Source organism: Macaca mulatta, chromosome 1 (genome assembly GCF_049350105.2).
Source record: "Macaca mulatta isolate MMU2019108-1 chromosome 1, T2T-MMU8v2.0, whole genome shotgun sequence".
Taxonomy (NCBI): Eukaryota; Metazoa; Chordata; class Mammalia; order Primates; family Cercopithecidae; genus Macaca; species Macaca mulatta.
Window position 1 is genome coordinate 219,938,625 of NC_133406.1, and position 22,710 is coordinate 219,961,334.

Genomic DNA, 22,710 nt, shown 5'->3' on the forward strand with positions numbered 1-22,710 from the left:
GTCGCCAGGCTGGAGTGCAGTGGCGTAGTCTCGGATCACTGCAAGCTCTGCCTCCTGGGTTCAAGCGATTCTTCTGCCTCAGTCTCCCGAGTTTTTGGGACTACGGGCACGTGCCACCACGCCCAGCTAATTTTTTGTATTTTTAGTAGAGACGGGGTTTCACCATGATGGCCAGGATGGTCTCAATCTCTTGACCTCGTGATCCTCCTGCCTTGGCATGCTATGGCATTTTGTTTTTAAATAACTTCTCTTGCTCTATGAGATGAGAAAAAATAGGTATTCTGTTTGGGCCTTTCTTACTCTCCCTCGATAATAAAATATAAAAATTTTTATTTTTTATTCACTGAAACATAAAAAAGGCATCATGTTTTGTGCAGACTGTTAAATGTTGATTTTAACATCTGTGTTGGATGGTTTTATATAGCTGTCTACCATATATGAGTTTCATGTGGAATATACTGCCATATCATGTTTTCATTGTTTAGACAGCTCTACTTTGTCAAGTATTCTTTACAATTCAACAAGAAACAAGCAAGCATTTACAAATACATGTGCAAATATGTATTAGTCTGACAACCAATTAGTGAAATTGAGTCAATGCTCTTGAAACAAACTTGTTTGATATCAGGCTTTTGTGCTATAGTAATATTGTTGTTTTGACTACTTTCAAAATGTTTTTATCTGGATGTGGTGACTCGTGCCTCTAGTCCCAGCTACTTGGGAGGCTGAAGCAGGGGAAAATCACTTAAACCCAGGAGTTCTAGGCTGCAGTGAGCTATGATTGTGCCACTGTACTCCACTCTGGGCAACAGAGTGAGACCTGTTCTCTTAAAAAAATTTTTTTTTCAATTGTGATAAAATACACATAAAATTTACCATCTTTCTGAGATCATTTGCTATAAAGGAATACCTAAATCTGGATTATTTGAAATAAAAAAGCTTTATTAGGCTTATGGTTCTGTAGGCTATACAAGAAGCATGTTGCCAGACCAATACCTGCTAAAAATAAGGGCCTCAGGAAGCTTCTACTCATGGCAAAAGGTGAGGGGGAGGTGTGTTCAGAAATCACATGATGAGAATGAGGTGACAGGCTCTTCTTAATAACCAGTTCTTTTTTTTTTTTTTGAGACGGAGTCTCGCTCTGCTGCCCAGGCTGGAGTGCAGTGGCCGGATCTCAGCTCACTGCAAGCTCCGCCTCCCGGGTTCACGCCATTCTCCTGCCTCAGCCTCCCGAGTAGCTGGGACTACAGGCGCCCGCCACCTCGCCTGGCTAGTTTTTTGTATTTTTTAGTAGAGACGGGGTTTCACCGTGTTAGCCAGGATGGTCTCGATCTCCTGACCTCGTGATCCGCCCGTCTCGGCCTCCCAAAGTGCTGGGATTACAGGCTTGAGCCACCGCGCCCGGCCAATAACCAGTTCTTAAGGGAACTCAGTGAGAACTCACTCCAACAAGGATGGCAGCAACTCATTCATGAGAGATCAACTCCCTTGATCCAAACACTTCCCATTAGACTCCAGCTCCAACATTGGGGGTCATATTTCAATATGAGATTTGGAGGGGTCAGTATTCAACCATAGTACTACCTTAACCTTTTATCTATTTTATTTATTTATTATTTATTTTTTTGAGAAGGAGTCTAGCTCTCTTGCCCAGGCTGGAGTGCAGTGGCGTGATCTCTGCTCACTGCAACCTTCTCCTGCCTCAACCTCCCAAGTAGCTGGGATTACAGGTGCCCACCACCACGCCCAGCCAATTTTTGTATTTTTGGTAGAGACTGTGTTGGCCAGGCTGGTCTCGAACTCCTGACCTCATGATCCGCCCGCCTCGGCCTCCCAAAGTGCTAGGATTACAAGTGTGAGCCACCCTGCCCAGCCCACCTTAATCATTTTTAAGTTTATAGTTCCGTGGTATTAAGAACATTTACATTTGGCTGGGCACTTTGGCCCATACCTGTAATCCCAGCACTTTGGGATGTCAATACAGGGGCATTGATTGAGCCCAGGAATTTGAGACCAGTCTGGGTGACAGCAAGAACCTGTCTCTATAAAAGATTTTTTAAAAAAAAATTACTGGGCGTGGTGGCACATACCTGTAGTCACAATTACTTGGGAGGCAGAGGTGGGAGGATCGCTTGAGCCTGGGAGATCAAGGCTGTGGTGAGCTATGATTATGCCACTGCACTCCATCCTGGGAAACAGAGTGAGACCTTGTCTCAGGGAAAAAAAAATATGTAACTATCAACACTGTATATCTTCTATACCTCTTTTCATCTTGCAAAACTGAAACTTTTTGTCCATTAAAGACAGATCTAGTGTTCCTTATCCAGAATGCTTGGGACCAGAAGAGTTTTGGATTTCAGATTTTTTTGAATTTTGGAGTTACGTTATTTACAGGTTCAGCATTTCTAGTATGAAAATCTCAAGTGCTCCAATGAGGTTTTAAAATTTTTTTGTTTCATGCCAGCTCTCACAAATTTACAGATTTTGGAGCATTTGGATTAAGGATACTAAACTTCTAACTCCCCATTATCTCCTCTCCCCATCCCTTGCTAACGACAATTTTATTTTCTTTCTCTGTGATTTGCCATAGAGTAGGTACCTCGTAGAAGTGAAATCAAACAGTATTTGTTTTCTTGTGACTGGCTTATTTCACTTAGAATAATATCCTGAAAGCTCATCCATGTTGTAATGTGTGAGAATTCGCTGCTTTTTAAAGGATGAATAATACTTTTTTGTATGTGTTTGCCACATTTTGCTTGTCCATTCATCTGTCAGTGAACACTTGGGTTGCCCCCACCTTTTTAGCTATTGTGAATAATGCTGATATGAACATGGGTGTGGAAATATCTTCTTTTATTATTTATTTATTTATTTATTTATTTTTAAATGAGACAGAGCCTCGCTCTGTCACCCAGGCTGGAGTGCAGTGGCGTGATCTCGGCTCACTGCAACCTCTGCCTCCTGGGTTCAAGTAATTCTCCTGTCTTAGGTCCCCGAGTAGCTAGGACTACAGGCGCACACCACCACGCCTGGCTAATTTTTATATTTTTTAGTAGAGATGGAGTTTTACCACGTTGGTCACACTGGTCTTGAACTCCTGACCACCCGTCTTGGTCTCCCAAAGTGCTAGGATTACAGGCATGAGCCACTGTGCCCGGCCTTTTATTGTTTTTTTTAAGACAGGGTCTCATACTGTCACCCAGGCTGGAGTGCAGTGATGCGATCATGGCCTTGACCTTCTGGGCTCAGGTGATTTTCCCACTTCAGCCTCTGGGGTAGCTGAGACTACAGGAGTACATCACCACACCCAACTAATTATTTATTTTTGGTAGAGTTGAGTATCACAATGTTAACCAAGTTGGTCTCCAATTCCTGGGCTCAAGTAATCCTTCCACCTCAGCCTCCCAAAGTGTTGGCATTACAGGTATGAGCCACCACACCTGGCCACAAATATCTTTTTTAAGAGTCTGCCTAATTTCTTCCCTTACTGCCTTTTGTTGTGCTTAGTTGAGTTTTTGTAGTGACACATTTTGATTTTCTTTTTGTTTCATTTTATGTGTAGTCTACAGAATTTGTTTGGGATGATTATCAGAGGGATTTCATGTAAAATCGTGAAGTTATGAATATGTATTTTAAGGTGATAACAATTTAACATCAGTTGGCTACAAAAACTGTACTTCTTTGCACCTCAGGCCCCTCCAACTTTGTCCCCTCCAACTTTGTTGCTGATATCACAAATCACATCTTTATATATTGTGTATGCCCTTAGATTTTTATGCTTTTGTCTAAAATCCTGTAAAAGAATAAAAACTAGACTTACGAACCAAAATTTTAATAATAGAGGCTTATATATTTGCCCGTGTATTTATCTTTGCTGGAGAACTTTATGTTTTCATATGGTTTTCAGTTACTGTCTAGTTCCTTTCTTCTCAATTTGAAGAATCTTTTGTCATTTCTTATAGGGCATGTCTTATGGTAATGAACTTTCTCAGCTTATTAATTTCATTAATTTGAAATTTGGGAATGTCTTAATTCTTCCCTCATTTTTGAGTGAAGGTTTTGTTGGATATAGAATTCTCATGTGATAAGGTGGTTGTTGTTTTTTTTTCCTTCCTTTCAGCATGTTGAATAATGTCATTCTACTACCTTCTGGTCTACAAGTTTCTGCTGATAATCTTATTGAAGATCCCTTGCTTGTCATGATTCGGTTTTATCTTGCTGCTCTCAATAGTCTAAGGTTAATAGTGTTTTACCTTAAAGAAGAAAAATTTGTATAGACAGGGTCTTGCTATGTTCCCCAGGCTGTTCTTGATCTCCTGTCTTGATCCCTCCAAAGTGATGCAATTATAAGCATGAACCACTGTACCTAGGCTGTCTTTTACTTTTCAGATTTTGAATGTGTGTTTCCATGTGGGTCTGTTTGATTTTTTTCCTACATGGGGTTCATTGAGTTCTTGCTATCATATATCCATGTCTTCAAATGTGGAAAGTTTTCTCCCATTTTTTCTGAAATAATCCTGTTCCTTTTCGTCTCTCTTCTTCTGTAATGTGAATATTGATTTGCTTGATGGTGTCCCATAAGTCCCTTAGGTTCTGTTACCTTTTCTTTATGCTTTCTAATTTTTGCTTCTCAGACTGGATAATTTCAAATAACTTTCCTTTAAGTTCACTAATTCTTTGTTCTGTTATTAGAGCCTGCTTTTGTACTCTTCTAGTGAATTTTTCAATTCAGTTATTTTTTCAGCTCCAGAATTTGTTTCTTTTCTTCTTCCCCTTCCTCCCCCACCCTTTTTTAAAACTATTTGATATTCTCTATTTATATATCTTTTTTTAAATTTCATTTAGGTCTGTCCTCCCTCCCATCCTCTTTCTTTAGCTTATTGAGTGTATTTAGGACAGTTTAAAAGTCTTTGTCTAGAGGCCGGGCATGGTGGCTCATGCCTGAAATCCCAGCACTTTGGGAGACCGAGGCAGGCAGATCACTTGAGGTCAGGAGTTCGAGACCAGCCTGGCCAACATGGCAAAACTCCGTCTCTACTAAAAGTACTAAAATTAGCCAGGTGTGGTAGTGTGCGTCTGTTATCCTAGCTACTAGGGAGACTGAGGCAGGAGAATTGCTTGAACCCAGGGGACAGAGGTTGCAGTGAACCAACATTGTGCCACTGCACTCCAGCCAGGATGACAGTGTGAGACTCCATACCAAAAAAAAAAGTGTTTGTCTGGAGCTGGAGGCCATTATACTAAGAGAACTAACACAGGAACTGAAAACCAAATACTGCATGTTGTCACTTACAAGTGGGAGCTAAACTTGAGTACACATGGATGCAAAGAAAGGAACAACAGACCTTGGGGCCTATTTGAGGATGGAGGGTGGGAGGAGTGTAAGAATCAAAAAATTGCCTACCAACTACTGTGCTTATTACCTGAGTGACAAAATGTCTACACACAACCCCTGTGATACACAATTTACCTATTTAACAAACCTGCACTTGCACTCCTGAACCTATAAGAGTTAAAAAGAAATAAAAACAAAATACCCCAGGAACTTGTCTTTAACTTTTGAACTGGGCCAGACAGCCACAATCACAACATCCTTGAAAACAACTGAATTTTGTCAGTGCTGCAATTCCTGATTAGCAACAACCAATAAACCATGGACACACGTACTATGCCAGTGCCTCCACCAGTGATAATTCTTTCAGAACAACAACTTGTTTTTGTTTGTGTTTTTTTTTTTATTTTGAGATGGAGTCTCGCTTTGTCACCCAGGCTGGAGTGCAGTGGCATGACCTTGACTCACTGCAACCTCCACCTCCCAGGTTCAAGCAATTCTCTTGCCTCAGCTCCCAAGTAGCTGGGATTACAGGCACCCACCACCATGCCCAGCTAATTTTTATATTTGTAGTAGAGACAGGGTTTCACCATGTTGGCCAGGCTGGTCTCGAACTCCTGATCTCAGGTGATCAGCCCGCCTCAACCTCCCAAAGTGCTGAGATTACAGGCATGAGCTACTGTGCCCACCCGATTTCTACACTTTATGATATTTGTTGAAAGTTGAGCACTTAAATAGCCAGCTCTTCTAATCTTTGTGGACTGATTCCATGATGGGTAACATCAGGAGTATCAGCCTGGTGTGAAGGCTTGAGGTCCTGTAGACCTTTTCTGTGTGTGTGTATTCACTGGACCTATGTGAACACTTTTCCCCAGATCCCTGGGATTTATCAGTGCATTTAGGTGCCTTGATGTAAGAGTGGCATCTTAGATGTTCTGTCGTGTTCCTCTGCCATTTGTCTTTTGTCCCCCTAGCACTGGCAGGTCGGCAGCATCTCTGTAGCTCTCAACTCAGCCACTCTTCCCATCTGAACTTTGCATAAGGTGAAACAGAAATCAGTCCCATGAGCAGCCCCCAGACAAGCCAGAATGATGCAAACAAGTTCCACTCTTTTCCTTCTGTCATGATGGAGCTTCTTAGAATTAGTTGGGTTCCTCCCACCTTGACATCAATGAGGAGGGATTGGAGCAAGTGTGACCTCTAAATATGCATACATATATACATTAAAAAATTTTTTTTCCTTGACTGCCTTAACAAATTATTGTTCTTTATTTTAATATTTTAAATTTTTTTCTATGTTGTTTTGAGTGTGGCTTTTTCTTGATTGGGCATACTCAGTTGGCTGCTGCAGATTCTTAACTGCTTGAGAGAGTTTGTGTCTGGTTGAAATTATTACACAAATGAGTTGGCAGCTTCTTTCACCCTGTGACCCCTTCCCAAATTCTGCTGGCTTCCTTCCCTGAGGGCCCCTGTGAGGTATAGTCAGGGATAGCTTTCCTGGACTCTAGCTGGAGAATGTGAGTGCCTGCAAAGCTCTTCCTGCTACTGCTTCTACTTTCATATCCCACACTAAATCTGCTTCAGTTCTAGGTAAAGTTAAATCCTTCTGTAATCTGGATTTTCATTTTTTTTCAGTGGGAATGTGTGTTCTGAGGCAGGTTTTCCTACTGTTACACTTGGGGAACTCACGATTTCTCACCTGTCCTGTGGAATTTGCAGCGGTGTGCTACTTCTTTCAGAGGATCTGTGGATTCTTTCTGTTTTCCCGATATGTTCCTGTGGGTGGTTCTTGGAGCAAAAGTCTATGGTGTGAATCTCCACGTTCTTCTCTTCATCCAAGTGGGAGCTGCACGTTAATCCTGTCTCCCTGCTTTTTGTTGTTCTGGATGGGGAGCTTGGTCGTTCAGTCACAAAACTTTATTCTTTGTGAATCCTAGTGGCTTCTGTTCTCCAGTTCTCCAGGTTCTTAACTGGTTTCTTGAGTTTTTACAAAGGTACTTTGGTCAGTATGTTGTTCACTTGGTGTTTTCATGGGGTGATGTGGACCTGGATCATCGTAGTCTGTTGTCTTTCTGATGTCTTGTGTTTTTGAAGCAGATATACATGTTTTTGAAGCAAAAAGTGTCCTGCTTTATGAAACAATAGAATTTTTGCTGTTTCTCTTAATTCAAGCATTTTATTGCAGTGGGATTTGAAATGTGCACTAATTATACAGATTTGGGGAGAAAAGTTCTCATGAGGTTGCAGGTGCCTCTAAGCATTGTGAATGGGAAATCATTTTAGGGTCACAATAAAATAATGTGCCATACCTGTGGAAATACGGGATGGTAAAGGACTGTCCTGAAACCCTCAGGAATGAGAATGTTGGATTTTTTTTTTTAAGACAAAAACTTAAGGATAGATAATGTAAATGTTTAATAATTAAATAGCAAGAGGTAAAGGAGGAAAACTTATAGTTCTAATATCAGTATAGGCCAGTGTTCTCAAACTTTTATACTTCAGTATCCCTTTATACTCTTAAATAGAACTCTTTGGGGTTCTCAATACTATATGCATTATATCTACTAATAAAAATGTCTGCACATACCCATGTGTATAAGCATAGTTTATCATTCTTTCAAGTAAAATGGCATTGCATGAAAAAGTGGCTAGTTCAGTTTGTGACTCTAATGGTGGTACAGGTGCTTTTTCTTAGTACTACTAATTTACCTCAGAACTGTTTTATGTCTTCTCACTTGATCAACACGGTATACTAAAAAGGTGTGCTAAAGTTTATGAGTATATTGTTTTATTTATATAACTTATTTAAATAACCAAATTATAGAGATGGAGGATAATATATTTGTGGTTGTCAAGGGAGAGGAGTGAGGCAGGAAGGAAGATGTTTGTGGCTATTAATAGGTAGGGTAATACCACAGATCCTTGTCAAGAAATTTTTTGTATTTTGACTGTAATTGTGGTTATATGAATTTATACATGTAACAAAATTGCATAGAACTAAATATACACACAGATGTGTATGCATGCATCTGTAGTAAAACTCAGGAAATCTGAATAAGGTTGGTGGATTGTATCGATGCGGTTTTTCTGGCTGTTGTACTGTACTGTAGTTAGGTATTACCATTAGGGAAACTAGATGAAGAGTATATGGGATCTCTGTTTTATTTCTCAAATTCCATGTAAGTCTATAATTATTTCAACTTAAAAAGTGATACATTCTGTTAAAGAAGTGACATTCTTTTGTCAATTATCTGTAGAATAGAAAAATTTAAAAGTTAAATAAAGTGACATTCTTAAGTACTGGCTCTTTTTTTTCCTTTAATTTTTTTTTAAAGTTTAATTTGTCATGAAGGCTTAGGGATGAAGAATACAATGACTATCATTGCCTTGATTTTCACTAAGTATATATAAGATTTACTTAGTGAAATCTCAGATTTCCTGAGTATATATGTAAGATTTACTAGTAGCTACATCCACCTTGCTTTTCTGTCATTGTTGAAAATATCAGCACAGGCCTGTAACATCTTAGTATTTATATTATGAAAATATTTCACCTCCCACACCTGCTTTAGTAGCATTACAGAGATGCCTAGGACACTGTGGACCACACTTTGATAATCAGTAGCTTACTGCTTTAGTCTTTATTAGCTGAGGAAAACAAGTGCTATGCTTAAGACTGCGTAGGAAATTCAGTGATAGGTCTCTGCCACTGTCTCCAGTGTCTTATATTGTGATCTTGTTCGTTGGATATTGTTGTACTTCTATAAAAGTAGAGTCGCAGAAGTGATATAAAATATAGAACTCGTAAAAGCAAAACATGGAAATTAACAGTTTTCTATACCTGTGCCGTGCAGTATGTTAGCCATGGGCTATATATATGGATATTTACATTCTAAGTGATTAAAATGTATATAAATACAATTTAAATGGAAATCAGTGGTTATAGAGTTTGTTTTTTGCAAGATGAAAAAGTTCTAGAGATCTGTTGTATTATGTGCATATAGTTTTTAACAGTACTGTATATTTAGTGGTTAAGATAGTAAATTTTGTTACATGTTTTCTTCTCTTTTCTTTTTTTGTTTTGAGGCAGAGTCTCCCGCTGTCACCCAGGCTGGAGTGCAGTGGCACCATCTTGGCTTACTGCAACCTTCGCCTCCTGGGTTCAAGTGGTTCTTCTGCCTCAGCCTCCTGAGTAGCTGGGACTACAGGCGTGAGCCACCATGCCCGGCTAATTTTTGTATATTGGCCAGGTTCTCGAACTCCTAGACCTTGTGGTCCGACTGCCTTGGCCTCCCAGAGTGCTGGGATTACAGGCATGAGCCACCGCGCCAGGCCTTGTTACATGTTTTCTACCACAACATTTAAATTGAGTAAAATGCATTTAAATAAAAATTTATTTTTTCAGTTTCATCAGTCATATTTCAAGTGTTCAGTAGCCACATGAGGCTAATAGCTACTATTTTAGAGAGAGTAAATATGGAACATTTATAATTATCACAGAAAGTTCTATTTGCATTGGTTGTGTTGTGTAGCGCTTAAGAAGACAATTTTTGGCTGGGTGGGGTGGCTCACGCCTGTAATCCCAGCGCTTTGGGAGGCCAAGGCAGGCGGTTCACAAGGTCAGGAGTTTGAGACCAGCCTGGCCAATATGGTAAAACCCTGTCTCTACTAAAAGTACAAAAATTAGCCAGACGTGGTGGCATGCACCTATAGTCCCAGCTACTTGGGAGGCTGAGGCAGAAGAATTGCTTGAACCTGGGAGGCAGAGGTTGCAGTGAGCTGAGATCGCACCATTGCACTCCAGCCTGGGCGACAGAGCGAGACTCCGTCTCAAAAAAAAAAAAAAGAAGAAGAGGAAGAGAACAATTCTTAAGAGGTTGAAGGTACTTGGTCTAGACTTTAAGGTGCTATTTTTGTTACTCTGGCCAGATTTAAGTGTCAAACATTTGTTAGGTGGAAGAGTTTCTCTCTCTTAATTTGTACCCTATAATATCTACTAATGAGAATCAACGGCGCTGGATGTGGTGGCTCACGCCTATAATCCCAACACTTAGAGAGGCTGAGGCAGGAGGATTGTTTGAAGCCAGGAATTCAAGACCAGACTGGGCAACATTGGCAAGACCCTATCTCCACGAAAAATTTAAAAATTAGGCATTGTGTTATGTGCCTGTAGTCTTAGCACTTGGAGGCTGAGGCAGGAAGATTGCTTGAGCCCAGGAGGCTGAGGCTGCAGTGAGCTGTGTTGGTAGCACTGTACTTTAGTCTAGGTGACAGAACGAGACCGTGTCTCCAAGGATAAAAGAAGAAAAATGAATAAACACACTTATATATGCAAAAAGAGAAAGAAGTTTATAAAGAGAAATTTTAAAGCAGAATTAAGAACTTGTATGAATTAATAGGAATAGCCTATTTTTAAAACTTATTGGTATAGCTATGTAGTCTTATTCAGATTTTAAGTCTTTACCAACTCTAAGATGATAGAGATAGATTTCCATCTAGCCCCTTTACAATTTCAAATTTTTCATTCCAACATTGTAATCAATCTAGAATTTCTTTTGGTATAATGAGTTGAGGATGGTTAACCATCTTTCTTCTAAATGATTATTTAGTTTTCTCAACACAATTTATTAATTTTGGTATTTTTCTACTAATTTGAAATGTTTCTAATACCTTCTGCATATATGTGGGTTTATTTCAACATTCTCTGTATTACTCATTCCATATCATTAAATGTTCTTCTGTATCTTTTTTAATGACTGCAAAGGATTATACACTGTGGCTGAGTAAGTGCTTCTTACATCTATATTTCTTTATTGATTTAGTACTAAACTTCTTAAAGATTAAAAATAAGTATCCTGGGCACAGTGGCTCACGCCCATGATCCCAGCATTTTGGGAGGCTGAGCCAGGTGGATCACCTTAGGTCAGGAGTTTGGGACCAGCCTGACCAACATGGTGAAACCCCGTCTCTACTAAAAATACAAAAAATTAGCTGGGCGAGGTGGCGGGCGCCTGTAATCCCAGCTATTCAGGAGGCTGAGGCAGGAGAAGTGCTTGGACCCAGGAGGGGGAGGTTGCAGTGAGCTGAGATTACGCCATTGTACTCTAGCCTGGGTGACAGAGTGAGACTCCATCTCAAAGAAAAAAAAAAAAAGATTAAAATAAGTGAAACAATCATCTGTCTTAGGCCTTATTTACGCACATAGCCTACAGCACAGTGTTTCCTTTGTGCTAGATTTCTGCTAATGCTGTTGATTTAATTTTTATTATCAAAAATTATTTAGAGCTCTATAAAACAGCAGACTTCCTACTGGATATTCTGGTTTGCTTTGTTTTTTGTTTGTTTGTTCGAGACAGGTTCTCACTCTGTTGCCCAGGGTGAAGTACAGTGGCACAATTATAGCTCACTGCAGCCTCAACCTCCTGGGGTCAAGCGATCCTCTGACCTTGGCCTCCCAAAGTGGGATTACAGGCATGAGCCACTGCACCCAGCTTGCTTGGCATGTTTGTATTTCATGCAAGAGAAGCTGGAGGAGGACAGAGGTTTTCTTTATTAAATTTTTATTATAAAATAATCCTGCTGATCATTGGATATAATATAGAAGCATATGAAATAAAACCTATAAGTTGTATCCTGTACACTCTTTATAACTGTCTCTGAAGTAGTCAGTTTAAAATTTGCTACATATTTCTCTAAGACGTTTATCTTCCTTGGTTGATATATGTACTATGTGCATATGTTTAGTTTTTAAAGTTAAGACAGAGTCTTTTTATACTTAAAAATTCTACAATTTGCTTTTGTCACTTGATATTATTATGGACATCTTTCCATGGTGTATGTTAACTTTATTCATTTTAAAGATTATTCTATATTCTCTCAGTGACTAAGTACATAATCTCACCTTTTTTATATGTAGACATTTAGAATATTTCCAGTTTTTTTGTTTTTGAGTATTTTTTTTTCTTTTAGGAAGGGCCCATTGTGAATATATTCACAGAGTGAGTTCCCTGAAGTGGAATCATAGAATCAAAAGGATAAGCATATTTAAAATGTACTCAGTATTACCTTATAGATTTTTTTTTTTTTTTGAGATGAAGTTTTGCTTTTATCATCTAGGTTGGATTGCAGTGGTACGATCTTGTTTCACTGTAACCTCTGCCTCCCGAGTTCAAGCGATTGTCCTGTCTCAGCCTCCCAAGTAGCTGGGATTACAGGTGCCCACCACCATGCCCAGCTAATTTTTGTATTTTTAGTAGAGACAGAGTGAAACTGTTGGCCAGGCTGGTCTTGAGATCCTGACCTCAGGTGATCTGCCTGTCTCTACCTCCCAAAGTGCTGGGATTACAGGCATGAGCCACCACACCTGGCCCTTTATAGCTCTTTGAAAAGTTGGCAGCTTAGTTTTTTAGTCAGATTTATGTTTGTTCACATACAGCGTGTACAATACTGAGTTTAATCTTTATGGCAGAATTTAGTTTAGGTGATGGCAGAATCTTAAAACGAGAAATGGCATGTCATCTCTGACTTTATATAAAGTACTTATAATAGTACCTGAAACCTAGTAAAAGCTAAACAAATGTTTTATGTTATAATTATTTTTGTTAGCTTAAGTCCATTGTACTGTATTGTGAAAATAGGAAATGTAGATTTATTTTTTCGCATGTCTGTGGTTTGAAAACCATCACGTCTGGAGTCTTGTTATACTTGATATGCTGTGTTAGTTTGTTTTGTCTTATAATGGAATTCACCATTTCTACCTGTGGTTGACTGTCCAAATCACTGCTTTTAACATCATCATTAGGGATTTAAGGGTTATATATACACCATAAGGACTGTTGTAATTGGCTTTTCAGTAACATTATTAATTTACATCGTTTGCTGGGTTTGCTGTCACTATTGCGTTCTTATCTCCCCCCAATATAAAAAGTATTAAAAAAGGTTTATTGAAACATAAAATTAATAATGGAAATGAGAACAGATGTCTGTAACTCATCAACTTGGACAGTATACTGGATTGCAGTGTAAATTCTGTGTGTTCATCCATATGTCCTTGGAGAAGTAAATCTTTGTGATGACTTTGAAATTACTTGAAAAGGGAAAGTACAAACAGAAGCTCTGATTATTATTGAAATGATTATTCATTGATCTGTCCCTAGTTTTCTATGCATTTGATGTGAAACATGGTCAAAGTATGTTCCCACTGAAACTTTTACATTATTTTTCAACAAAGCATGGTAGTAAATTAAGGAAATTATTCTAGAATAAATCATTAAATGAAGAGAAGAGATAAAAGAGTAGAGGCATCTTTTACAGTTGCACTGCTTACAGCAATGGTAGGTAACAAGTCATACCATTCCTAAGAAGTTTCTAAAGGCATCCACAGAGAATGGAAAAATGCTCTGAACGATCATTGAATGATCTATCAGCAAAATTTCTTTGTCATGTGCCTCTGTTAAGCATTGCATATTGCTAATGGTATAATGGCATACATTGTGACAGAACAATTACTTCTGTATGTGGCTGCATTAGAGATTGTGCTCTCCATTTTATGAAACTACTTGTGTACAGAGTCTGAATTAGCTCTTGGCATATGTACAAAGTAAATATGAGAAGAAGTACTTGATTATTATTTTTTTAGTCTTTTTTAGAGTAGAAAGCCTAAGACAAAAGAAAATAATTTTTTGTTTTTTTAGTAATCATTTTCAGAGCAAGGATATAATCTGGAAAAAGGCGCATTGGGAACATTGTTGACAGAGCCCCAGCCATATGTGTGATCAGGGAGGGTGTTCTTTCTGAACAGAAGAACTTTATCTTTGACTGCCAATTCACATATTGCATTTTCAGTTGGCTGTATGTTGCCTTATTTGGCTTGAGTGTTGAAAATATTGTTAAAATTTTGACTGAAGTCAAATAAGGTTGTCATGTATATTTTTAGCATGTTCAATGAAATACTATGGATTCCCTTTCTATTTCAATAGTACAACAACTATGAGAGAACAAAGTGTTCCTCTAATTGAAGTGTAGAAAGAGGCAACATTTCTTTATGTTTTTGTAAGTGATATATTTCAATGTTATATTTAATATCTTGACATTTAGAAATTCCTGCTTCAGAATACCTCCAAATTAAATTAGTGTCAAAATATATCCTAAGATCAAAGAGCCTCATTACTGAGAAATGACCTTATGAATACTTGATTTTTTTTTAATTTAATGAAGAATGAAATTGGTGCTCTCTTTTAAAACTATATCCAAATTCTCTAATAGAAGTTGAAGAAATACTTTCCCTATCTCAGTGGAGCCAGAATTAATAAGAAATTCATTCCTCATGTTTGTTTAAGTTAAAATAGTCAAACTTGCAGCCTTTCAGATTTTGAATGTGATACATACACATAAATGTTGTGTCTGAAACAGTGCTGTAAATAATCGTTGATAAGAAAACTTTGAATAAGTTTTAGGTAGTGTTTGACCCATTTATTAATTATTTGATAGACATGAGATACTTTGCTGCCATATTTTTAGGTTAGTGGCTAGATTTAGTAGAACTAGAGTAGGAAAGGAAATCAATCTGATGTTGAACCTTAGTGTCAGCTACAGAGATGGCTATATTAAGGTTACCATGTTGAAAGATTGCCAGATAGCCTGTGTGTCTAATATGAAGCCATTAATTTTGTTTTGTATGACTCATAAAGAAAAAGAAAAAGAAATTTTGTTTTGTTTTGTTATTTGGAAGGTATGATGAATCCTGTCAAATATTTCCTTTAAAATTGGTGATCCGGCTAAACATTAAATGGTCAACAGATGCTAATACTTTCCAGATATATTATTTACTTTGTTTTCTTAGGTAAGATACTTCAATTTTTCAGTCCTTGGTTTCCTCATTCATAGCTGTGGGATAGTGGTAAATAAAGGTGCTTTGGGAATATTTTACTTTATCTCATTTAATCTTCACAAACTGCCTTGAGAGGTATGTGTGTTGTTCCTGTTTACATTCATGGGAAAGATAAATGAGTTGCCCAAACTAACAACGGTATTCAGTAGCAATTGTTAGGATTTCAGTCCAAGTCTTGTGAGTATATGTCCATTGTTCTTGGTGGCATTTCATTTTACATACGTTACAAGCATTTTTTAAAAAAAATATTGAATAGCGCACAGTTTAATAGTAACAATTGGGCCGGGCGCGGTGGCTCCAGCCTGTAATCCCAGCACTTTGGGAGGCCGAGACGGGCGGATCACGAGGTCAGGAGATCGAGACCATCCTGGCTAACACGGTGAAACCCCGTCTCTACTAAAAAATGCAAAAAAACTAGCCGGGCGTGGTGGCGGGCGCCTGTAGTCCCAGCTACTCAGGAGGCTGAGGCAGGAGAATGGCGTAAACCCGGGAGGCGGAGCTTGCAGTGAGCCGAGATCGGACCACTGCACTCCAGCCTAGGTGACAGAGCGAGACTCCATCTCAAAAAAAAAAAAAAAAAAAAAAAGTAACAATTGGCATGGATTTGCAATGAAAAGCTTATGTTTTTATTTTCAGAAAATATATGGTAAATTAGCCGTGTGTATTACATTATCACTTATTCTAAGGTTTTGTATAAGGTTCTTATTGGTTATTGATTTTTATGGGATCATTTAAAAGGATTAAGGTATGTAAGTCTTGGCAAGATTACAGCAATATGTAACCGTTAACTGTGTAGACTCTAATTGTGGCTCTGAGGTGTCTTCTTCAAGGAAAGCACACCATAGCAAAAGCAAGTGTTCTCATCCATGTTTGATATTGTTTGTGGTTTGGGCTATCCATTTCAGAACTAGATGAATTCACAGTAGGTCCTCTTTGCATTGATAATTTCAAATAATTGTACCTAGTGTTTCCTTCATCTTTTTGTGCTGCCACAATTGTGTATATGAATGTTCTGGTTGATGCTCTCAGGAGCGTCAACAATGCTGAATAGAGAGGTAACCACCAGATTCTTACTAGGTCATGCTTTCCTTCTAACCATGATGATGAGGCATGATAAGGCAATTTACATTGGCAAATTTGAAATCATTGATGATCAGAGAGCAGGGAAAAATTGTTGGGAACCTCACAGGCAGGTTAAATAAGTGTGGAGTGATCAGCCTGAGATATGATGTGCAACTCAAAGATCTAGAAAAAAATGGCAGAATAATCTGCTCTCATCCTGTCGGTTTTGTTTCATTGCACTGACAACCTTACCTGGCATCAGAGACCTTGAAGAGGCAAGGTGAAACACACAGGAGGGAAAGTTCTGGGATGCTTTTTCTAGCAACATAATACATACTTGTAAATAAAATGCCTTAATGCACAAAAAAAGAAAAATGATTACACCTAGATTTTGGGTTGGTGATGTCCTTTTATCAGGAGATTTATGGTAACTTAAAAAGTGTTGCACTAGCTGGTAAGGAAGCTCTTGCCTGTAGTTCCAGCTGCTGAAGAGGATGAGGCGAGAGGATCTCTTGAGCCCAGGAGTTCAAGACCAGCCTGGGCAAATACCAAGACTCTGTCTCTTAAAAAAAATTAAAAAGTTGTTCGGGCGCTTTGGGAAGCCAAGGCAGGAGTATTTCTTGAGGCCTGGAGTTTGAGCCCAGCCTTGGCAACAAAGTGAGACCCTGTCTCTGCAAAAAGAAAAAAGAAAGAAATAAAAAAAATTAGTCCAGCACAGTACTGTGTGCCTGTAGTCCCAGCTACTCCAGAGGCTGAGGTGGGAGGATCCACTTAAAACCATGAGTTTGAGGCTGCACCAAGCCATGATTGCGCCATTGCACTGTAGCCCAGGTGACAGAGTGAGACCCCAGTTCATTAATTAAAGGAAAAAAAAAAAAAAGGAACTGCACTTGATTTTGAGTTACTGGATATTGTGATAAAGTTAAATTGTTAAAAAGTAGAACTGTAAACCACATTAATAACCACTTCTATAAACTTTTATAAAACATCTTGAACTTGAATTGCCATGCCATCTTTTTTCAAAATATTATGTTGTTCTTGCCATTCTTTGACAGACGCCTTATCCCTCTGGACAGAATGCAGGTCCAACCACGCTGGTATACCCTCAAGCCCCTCAGACAATGAATTCACAACCTCAAACCCGTTCTCCGGTAAGTAAGCAGAAGCTTGTAGCAAATTACATTCTCTACCTGTGTTTGTGTGTGTAGTGGCTTGGGTTTCTTTGCCAAATATTTTTACTGGATTTTGGAAGTTTCTTCCAAAGATGATTTATTATTACGACTACTACTATTATTTGTTAGTTTGTATTTTCAGACCTTACCTGTAGCAATAATTAAATTTATTGAGAAAAAGAAGAGGTGGAGCTTTTAACCCCCCACCCCCTTTTAATACTTTTCTATAGCATGATTTTTAAGTCTGGTTGCATTCAAGTTTACTTTATTTTAGCTTATAATTTTTGTTAGTTGTACTGTTCAAAATTCAGGTAAGAGTAAAGTACAATGATTTTAGGAGTAAATTGAATTTCACTAATTAAATTCTCAAATCCCAGTGGTTTGAGGAAGCAGGACTTTTCAATCAGTGTTATTAGGTCTGTTCTCACCATTTGACGGTGTGGGTATGTGCATGACATATACCAGTGAGTGTATTCATTTATTCAAATGGTAAATAAATTGTGATACAAATGTAAATGCTATCATCCTCTTTTTTCATCCTTTACATGAATTGCAGTAAGTACTGCCAAGACTGAGAATTTACACAAGGTTCATCCTTTGTTTCACAAAAGTATACAGTGGCTTCAGCTCTCCATTCCTTAGAACATCGTTTCCTGCCCTGCATGATTAACTTTGGCTAGAAGGTGCTTCTGTAACATCTCACATTGTTTATCTCACATCCCTCTTTGTACCTCAGCTCTGTGTATTCTTCAGAATACAGGGATTTCTTTTTGTTCTCTGCCCCTGCTTTTTTGCCTGGAGTGCAGGAATACCTCATTGCATTAGCTCCTATTCATTTCGTTTTATGCATGAATTTATAATTGTTTAAATGTACCAAAGACTTACTCAGAGAACTAGGAGAGCATAGTCTGCACCAAAATGTAATCTCTTTCTTATCCTTTTTCTATTTTCCTTTTCCCTTTTGCCCTGTTCTCCAACAGCTGTTCTTAGATCCTGGTTCTCCCCAGTGGTGGAGGAACCATTCTAAAGAGGTGGGACTTTGGTCCTAGTTGCCTGTTTGCTTGTCTCTTTTTTTGCTGAAATAGTCAATAAGATGTCTGATACAGGTTTTGTTATGAGAGTGGTTCAGGGATGTGTACACTTGACTACTTGGGTCTGAGATCTCACCAGATCAATTTAGGTAGGCCCTGGTTCTAATAATTAAACATGGAACATTATGGTAAGCTCCTATTGCAAAGAATTCTTTGGCCCTCTTTCTCTATGCCCCCACCCCTCTTTTCTGATTATCAAAAAAGAAAATAAATTAAATTTACATGGTTAGAACTGGCGCAGAACCTGACTGAAGAGCTGCATCTCTAAACCAGTTTTTTTGACAGCCCAGCAGAACAGTGCCAATACATTGCACAGACAACTGGAAGAGGAGGAAGGTTTTGGAACAGACTCCCGTTTACAGGTCCTTGGCTGGAAGAGGCTGGATAAAATACTGCATTGTAAGCAATATAACAAACTGTACTTCTTGCAGGCAGTGGTGCCTCTGGCACTTAATATTTTTGACCACATCCATTTATTGGCTGATGAACAGAAATGCATTGATTGCTTCCTCTCTGAAAGTTCAACCTAGCATGGCAGTTTCTGCCAGGCATAGTGGGGAAAAGAATAACAAATTGGGTGGGTGTTCTCTATTGGGAATTAGTCAGGAAGAATTTGGGGGTTTAGATTTTTCTTTATTTTAAACTTGAAGTGAGATATCCCTTTCAGATAAATTTGAATTTAAAAGATAAGTATCAAGGCTTCTTTTTACTCCCTTTCAATTTTATAATTGAATATTAAGGAGGAAATTGTCTGTAGTTGTCAGCCATTTTTCTGTGGTCATAAACTCTTCAGATACTATTCTCTATACAGTTTTTGCCATCTGCTCTGCTAGTGACCATTACCCACCCCATTACTAAAAACCACACACATAACATTCCATTACATACCCTAAAACAAGTGCAAGACTAGCAGACTCCAGACTACTCTTGCTTCTTGTTTTAGGTTTGATTTTCTTTATTTTGTTATGGGTTTTTTGTTGTTGTTGCCGTTGTGTTTTTTGTTTTTTTTTTTTTTTTTTTTTTTTTTTTTTGGCACTGGGAGGGTGAAGTTGGGGTCTGAAATTTGGCACGATTGCATTTTCTGTTTACATCCCAAGTTGTCATAGTCTAGTCTCATCCATCTCATAGCTGTCCCAACTGGTGAGGAGAGGTAAGCTGTTACATTAAGGAAGGGCCTCTTCCTGTGGCTTTGTAGAGCAGCTAAAGCTTACTCCATTCTATTTCTGCATTAATAGGCCATTGGCAATTGCACAGTTTTAGGCTTTTCTGTTCTTCCCTGGACAGCTGCCTTTGCAATCCAACTGGCTTCAAATGGCCTCCCTCCCTCCTTCAGGTTATCTTTGTGCCTGTCTTTCTACTTGATGCTTAGAATCTTAGTTAAATTCATAATATGGAAAGAAAATCTTTTTTAAAAGTAATAAAAACACTGATAAGCTATCTGTTCCATTTTCTCGTTTTACCGGAACTTTTAAACAGTGTTAGTTGTTGTTGTTGTTGTTGTTGTTTTTAATAGCCTGTCTAAAGTAGTGAAGCTATTAAATACTTAATTTGGAGAGGGAGACAGTTTGGCTTTTGTAATAACTCTAACCATTGGTTATTTTTATAATTTGTGGTATTGTGTCAAAATTATATCAGTGTTATGTTGGCCATGCTCAGTTACCAACTGTGCATAGAAGGGGTGAGTAAGTGGGTGGGTGGCATTAACATTGGATGCAAGTTCACAGAAGGCCGCTTTCCTTTATATCTACAGTCCTCACCATCTTAAAGACCCTTCTTTAACAAAAAGGAAAGAAAAAAGAAAGAAAAATTTCTATTTTTAACATGAGCCAGCAGCGACTACAGTTTGTTCTGTTGCTTACAGCTACCCATAGGATTAAGACTATTGTCATTTCAAATGAAAAACTCAATAGCCAATGGTGACTAGTGCAAAATAGACTAGGGTACTTTCCTAGGGCACTTTCTACTAACTTAAGTTGGGATTTTCTTTCTTGCTTTTGTTTTTATATATGTGTAATTTTATAAGATACTCTTCTTGTTCATAGAAAGTTCTCTTTTGACTGGAACATTCAAACTGTACAAAGTTTTAGCTTTTATTTTAGAGCCTTGAAAATGGGACATTTTCTGTGGAACAGTGATAAGACAGGTACTGCCATACTCAGGTTAATTTTGTAACATGGCCCCTCTCTTCCAGTTTCTTCAAAAGTGTCAGGAAGAAACATTTCATACTCCACTCCCGACTTTCATACCACATGCCTGGTATTGCCTATTCTTGTCCATAGTAGAAGTATGATGTTTTCTTCTCCTAATTGGAAAACTGAAAATGTAAGACCTCAGTTTCTTTGAAGAGAAAATTTTCTGCAAGAACTGTAGCTGCCAATTATCATCATTCTGAAAAGCTGTATTATATTGATTAGCCAAATATGATGGCTGACCTAACATAACCCAACCTTATAGGTCATTAATGTACTTTTCATTACTTGAACAACAGGTGACATTTTAGCTTCTGAGGTGAATTCTTGACAGAGATGTTTTCAGCTGTCTCCTACATTGTGGCCACGTGTTCTACTGTAATTGGTTGAAATTTTTAAAATCTGAACTAATGGTAGTTGGGGAACTAATTCCAAATGTTTTGCAAATCAGTATTGCACATAACTGAAATGCTGAGCCTGAGAGATTGTTTCTTAATCGCCAGTCTAATTCATCTGTAGTGTTAAGCTGACAGAAGGAAGTCTCTATAGAGGAAATAAGACAGCCAAAGACATATATTTTAGCTCCTAAATATATTAGATAAAAACCCTGTATATGGTTTACATTAAACACTGCTTTCTAAATATTTTCTTTTACTATTGAAGAGGATGGTTAACATTACAATAGCTAATGTATTAGTATCCAGAATATGGCTCTACATACCCCAATATTTTTGTCTGTTCCTTTCAGTTAAAATGTATTCAAACCCAAATTTGGCCGGGTGAATTATTTGATCCTAGAGGTTTAGCAGTTAAAATTCACATAGGTGAAAAAACTTTTTCTTTTATTCTAAGTTAGTGGAAGGGTTGGAATATATATTAGCCACTTTCAAGTACTCAGTGATTTAGCTGAGGAATTACATTTCTTTGTGCTTTATTCTTAGATGACAATAGGTACATATACACAGTGCTTTGCTGTTGTCTATAGTAATTAAGAGATTTGACTTATTTACTCTTTTTTCTTCTCAAGCCTATAAGAATACCACTTGGATTAATCATGTTAGAGACTGATGTTCTTTACTAGCTGTTTGCCTTGACATGCCTTGTATTAAACTATACTAGTTAACTGCATTTAAACTTAAGAGTGTGTGTGTGTGTGTGTGTGCGTGTGTAAAGTCATAAAAAAATTTTTCTTTAACTCTTAAGAAATTAAGATATTGAAACTTCCATTTCATGGATAAGATATCCCATTTAACTTAAGAAAATTTGCAATTAATCCTTTTACATTTTTTACTTCCTGCTGGACTTTGTAATTATCTCCTGGTTAGGTCTTGTAATGTAAAAACTTTCTCATTTCCTCCAGCTGTATCAGTTACATACAGCATACTTGATTTTCACGTTTGTCTTAATATAACCACTTAATTTTTCAAACTTTCTTTTGCCTTATTTTAGGGTTGTTGTTTTTCAAAAAAAATAGTCCTATTAGAGAGTACCTTACATGCCTAACAGCATAGCCTGTTTCTCTCCCAGCTGATAAATGGCAAACTATTCTGATAGTGGTGTTAACCTGTTGAATCTTAGTACCTGTCTGTCACTGTCCTGCAGCAAAGCTTTGACTGTTTTGTGTGTTGTTTTTTATTTCCCCGCTGTGGGTTTTTTTCTTTTGGCATATTGTGTGAAATTTTGGTTTTTGTTGTGGTGTTTCTGACTCTTTGTGCCTTTCCTTTTGTGTTTGTTTTCCCTCCTTTTCTCAGTTTGCAGCGGGGCCTCGACCTCCCCATCATCAGGTACTGTACCCTTGCCCCTTCACTATCACCCTTAACTAATAGGTGGGGGCTTTAGTAGCTGCTGACTCTTAGAATGCTGCCATCCCATAGAACTACTCAAATTACTCATTTCAAGAGTAGCTTTTATCTGATCTAATTCAACTTTCTTTGTCCTTCATTAATCTCACTGCATTTTGTTATTAACAAATCCG

The 22,710-nt window shown here is 38.1% G+C and overlaps 1 protein-coding gene across 33 annotated transcripts in view; it reads left to right on the plus strand.

The window, feature by feature from the left end:
• EIF4G3 (eukaryotic translation initiation factor 4 gamma 3) overlaps window positions 1-22,710 on the plus strand; it is a 375,758-nt gene that overhangs the window by 166,353 nt on the left and 186,695 nt on the right. For 17 of the 33 annotated variants that reach the window (XM_077971332.1, XM_015130051.3, XM_015130013.3 and 14 more), the window contains one exon: window positions 17,339-17,434. In XM_077971332.1, the coding sequence (XP_077827458.1) occupies window positions 17,405-17,434 (30 nt within the window). In that variant the 5' untranslated portion in view covers window positions 17,339-17,404. Of the gene's footprint in view, window positions 1-17,338; window positions 17,435-18,441; window positions 18,487-18,819; window positions 18,946-22,486; window positions 22,520-22,710 lie in introns of those variants that run through there. The other 16 variants (XM_077971305.1, XM_077971365.1, XM_077971325.1 and 13 more) reach the window with 5 other exon arrangements.